At 40.4% G+C, this 4,213-nt stretch overlaps 1 protein-coding gene across 1 annotated transcript in view; it reads right to left on the bottom strand.

Annotated features, from left to right (window-relative positions):
- Positions 1-788: 788 nt before the first annotated feature.
- Positions 789-4,213, bottom strand: part of nf2a (NF2, moesin-ezrin-radixin like (MERLIN) tumor suppressor a) — a 29,737-nt gene continuing 26,312 nt past the window's right edge. The window contains exon 16 of the mRNA XM_032516897.1: positions 789-2,308. Within this exon, the coding sequence (XP_032372788.1) occupies positions 2,258-2,308 (51 nt within the window). The 3' untranslated portion in view covers positions 789-2,257. The remainder of the gene's footprint in view (positions 2,309-4,213) is intronic.

Below are 4,213 nucleotides of genomic sequence, written 5' to 3'. Positions count from 1 at the left end.
AAGGTTTTTCCATCCTATTGTTTTAGCATGGTCTATATTCAAACCCCTGGTAGGTGCTGTGCAGTCCCCGTCAATTCCCCTCACCCTGCAGTAAACTGAGAATGTGTGTGTAGGTGTGTGTGTGTGTGTGTAGATGTGTCGTCAACTGTGATCCCTCGAGAATGGATAATGACAAAAAATGTGGTTCTTTCCATCTCATCCCCTCTTCCCTCTCCCCTGTTTCAGGAGACAGTGTTGAGGCAGAGACAGCAATGATGGAGAATCTGTGTGTCTGTCAGTTTGCCTGATGCCCCCACAGACCCTCCACCCCAATCCGAGACCCAAGGGAGAGTTGGCTCCTGAAGACGCCTCTTTTGTCACAACACTGACAAGCCAAGGGCAGCCATCTCCAACTGCCCGAAGGTGACAGAGCTGTGGAGAAACCCCCTGACCTCAACGCCACTCACTCTGTCAGGAAGCTGTCAGTCTCAGGATCCCAACACCACGAGAAGGGACTCACATTAAAGAGTTAACACGCCCCACAGACCAACGCATCCGTAAGAACGCGCACACAAAGACCTTGTCACTCAAAGCAAACAGGGTATGTGATCTGACAGAAGATGGAGAGTGCTCACGTAACAATCAATTCATCTGAGTCATTTCAAAGGTGTAATGGGCTGTCTGTGTGGGTCAGGTGGAGGAGGCTCTTGGCACTGGCAATATCAAAGCTGACATGCATCAACGTCTGCCACACAATAACTAACAGTTATTTCCTGATGGACAAAAACTCAAACATGCAACAAAAAGAATCTGACCTGATATTCATTTATTTTACAAGAAAAACATACCTGTTACAGTGTTTCTGTGGATATGTATATCTAGTAATGAAGGTGCTGTAACTCTGCCCAGTTTCATTTAAAATACTCCTTATTATCCTTGTGAAAAACAGACAAGAAGAAAAAAGTTATTTTCTTCACATTATTATTCCCTATAAAAAATATAATTGCTTTCAGAGGGAAAGAGCACATTAATTCAGAAGACACATTAATCCAAAATAAATGCAAATTCATATTTCGAAAAAGTGGTTGTCTTCACACAAAAAACTAGATAGATGAAGGATGTGCAAAAGCTCACATTTTAAATTCCAGTTCCTTCATCAACTTTTGAATTCTAAGAATAACCTAAGACCGTCTCTTTACTCTCGAGAGTAGAGCATAGTGCACTTGCTGCTTTGTGTGAGACACCCTAATCAAGTGTTGTGAGAAATATGTAACATGACTTCTTAACAGGATGTATACGCAGGTCCAAAGGCCTCATGTACAACATTTTGAGTGCATTCACCATAGAAAAAAACATGGACACAAATTTAAATTTAAAAAGAAATTTAAATTTAGAGATTTAAAAAAAAAAAAAAAAAACACTGCTCACAGAAGACAACCAAGACAAATTACTTAATTATAAACTGAAGTGGATATTTGTGTTGAGAACAATCATATCCACCAGTGCATCAACTCCCACTATTAGCAATAAATGGCTGTTTAAATTATCATCATAGCAAAGAAATGCCCCGTTTCTGCTAAATGAACATTACATTTTCTTATTTAAACATTCCACTGAAACAAGAAAATGAAAGTGTGAAAGAAGTTGTTAAATAAAGAAAGAAAGAACTGTATTATATGGAATCATTTGTTGGCATTATAAAGCAATTAGGCTGCCTACTGTATAACCACTAAATATCAAATATTTGAGTCAGGGTAAGGACAACATGTCAGCCATATAATCCATTCCTTCTCTTGTTCAAATGTATCCCTTAGTGGTTTATTTCCATTTGAATTTTAAAGCAGGCAGTCAAAAAATGTAGGTCACCCCATTTGGACATGATATAATAACTATTCTAAACTTCCCAAATAGGGTCTCATTAGAGCCACAGCAAAACCAGAGCAGTCAAAGACCATTTTTATTCCTTCATAGCTTTGTTCTTTGACAACCCACACCCAAGTTCACTACGAAATATTCATGACAAATGTACTGTATTGCGCACACACACACTTACGGTAAACACACACTCCATTTTTTATGAATCACAGATTTAGTGCAGGGACATCATGCGTGCATCCCTGTTTGCGCGTACACATGAGGCCCCCGGAGCTGCTGCAGATCAAGGCAGTGGTCATTTTTTTGTGTTTCTTGTAGTGTGGCCATCATTTCAACTGACCTAGGAATGTAGAATCATGAGGCACTTGGCAGTTGAGCATCCCCTCTTTTACAGGTGTGTCATTTAAAGTTCCTCAAAGCAGGCCACCCTGGATTTGGTGCTCTGTAGTGTTAACTGTGGAGGAGAAAAGGCCGGACCGGATTAGGTTTTCTTTAGTGCTAGTCTAACAATTTAAATATTTAATCGCGATTAATCACATTAATGTCATAGGTAACTCGCAATTAATCGCACAGTTTTATCTATTCTCAATGTCCCTTGATTTCTTTTTGTCCCATTATCTTTTCTCATTTTAACGCTCTTATCAACATGGAACAATGTTTGCTTGTTTGTGCAAATGTTTTTTTTTTTGAAAAACCATTGACATATAGGCTACTGTACAGTTCAATTTCACACGTAATATTCTCACTTGGAGAAAATAATCACACAATGTAACACTGTACATCGATAAATGGACAATGTTACATTGGGGTCGGAGAAGTCGCATCAGCTGTGTGCCTGGCCATCAAGTGGTATTTAGTCTGGATGTGCTGCGATGGTAGCTTAGTTCACAACGACAAAACACACAGATCACTTTGGTTTTGTCAATGGAACCATTTGGCAACTTTTAAAAAGTTTCCAGTCAGAATCTTCTTGGCATCCATTTCGGCGTCTCGTGCTCGCCAATCACTCAAAACGTAACATTACTACTCTTTGGCCGGCTTGCATGCCCAAACAAGTGTGTGTGGCGTGCCTGTTGTTTTGTGTCTGGTCTAGCTAGATCCGGTGGGTGTTGTAGTTTTTCTAACGATACTAGTTGTTGCAACAGCATTTAAAAAAAATTATAAAGTTTGCTAGGGCAAAAAGAACGTTAATCTCGCAATAAAAAAAATGTACGCTGTTAAAATGGGTTTGCGATAACAACATGTTTAACTAACAGCACTAGTTTTTTTTGTTTTTTTTGGTTCTCCTTACTGGAGACTAATGTCACTGAAATCATGACCTGCCCTTTCCCTCAGCCTTTCAGCTAGATCCTATCCTGCTATATATTTTTTAATGCAAGCACCATGCACCAGCTAAACGTAGCCGGTGTGTGGCTGGTCAACAAGCCTGCAGGGTGGACGAGTCTCTGTAGTCCCTAGGGGGGGCGGGTTGCAGTTCAAGTCTTGCTTAAACCCCTCTTTCATGAGAGCCTGCTGTTGTGCCAGGATTAAGTAGTGTTTCATTCACTTGTTGTATTCCATATTCTGCAACGTGCTGCATTATAGAAAAGAAAATGGAGCAAACGTTTTTGAATGACTAAAGTTTGTATAGCTGCAATTCAAATGCAGACGTAAACAAACTCTCTACTACAGGGAGAGCAGGATGGGTAGAATATCAATGCCAGTAAGTGAAAGTACTGTTTATTGTTTTTTTTATCCAGGTTTAAATGAGCTGGTGATGGATTAGTTCAGGCCCATTTAACCCCTTCAGCACAGCTAAGCATTAGCTCTACAGCATAAGTGAGCACTTCTTTTGACTGGGCGTACTTTTTCCCCTCCCTCTCCAACATCTGTAGGGTAAAGGGAATTAAAGCTGCTGCTAAAACAAATATTAGACCGGGGATGATGGAGAATAGTTTGGGAAATCCAGGTTATGTCTGGAGAATATGTAGATAGAAGGACTTGTGGGCAAGGGATGGATTTGCAGCATAATGTTAACCGATCACCTGCTATTGTCCCTGCTGACAGGAAGCCTGAACCATGCTTATAACTTGTGAATGCTTTGTGAATGTGTGTCTAACGCAGCAGCATTGTACTCCACACTGCCCACAGTTTCCTTGCTGGAAAGAGCAAGAACTCTCTATTAAATGTCTCATGTAATAATATTGTGAATGGTGCAACTGTAAGCTATTTCCAGAGTGAAAATCCTTTTGTATGTTCTTGCGATATGCAGGAGAGCACACTCAGAGCAACCCAAACGGTTGACCTCCTTTGTGTGCCACTTCACACAGTGAAAAAAACTTCCCACAGAATCATTGCAGCTCTTGGGTTGTGATTCAGG

Source organism: Etheostoma spectabile, chromosome 5 (genome assembly GCF_008692095.1).
Source record: "Etheostoma spectabile isolate EspeVRDwgs_2016 chromosome 5, UIUC_Espe_1.0, whole genome shotgun sequence".
NCBI classification, from domain to species: Eukaryota; Metazoa; Chordata; class Actinopteri; order Perciformes; family Percidae; genus Etheostoma; species Etheostoma spectabile.
The sequence above is the reverse complement of the archived record's forward strand: the minus strand, read 5'-3'. Positions and strand labels throughout refer to the sequence as shown.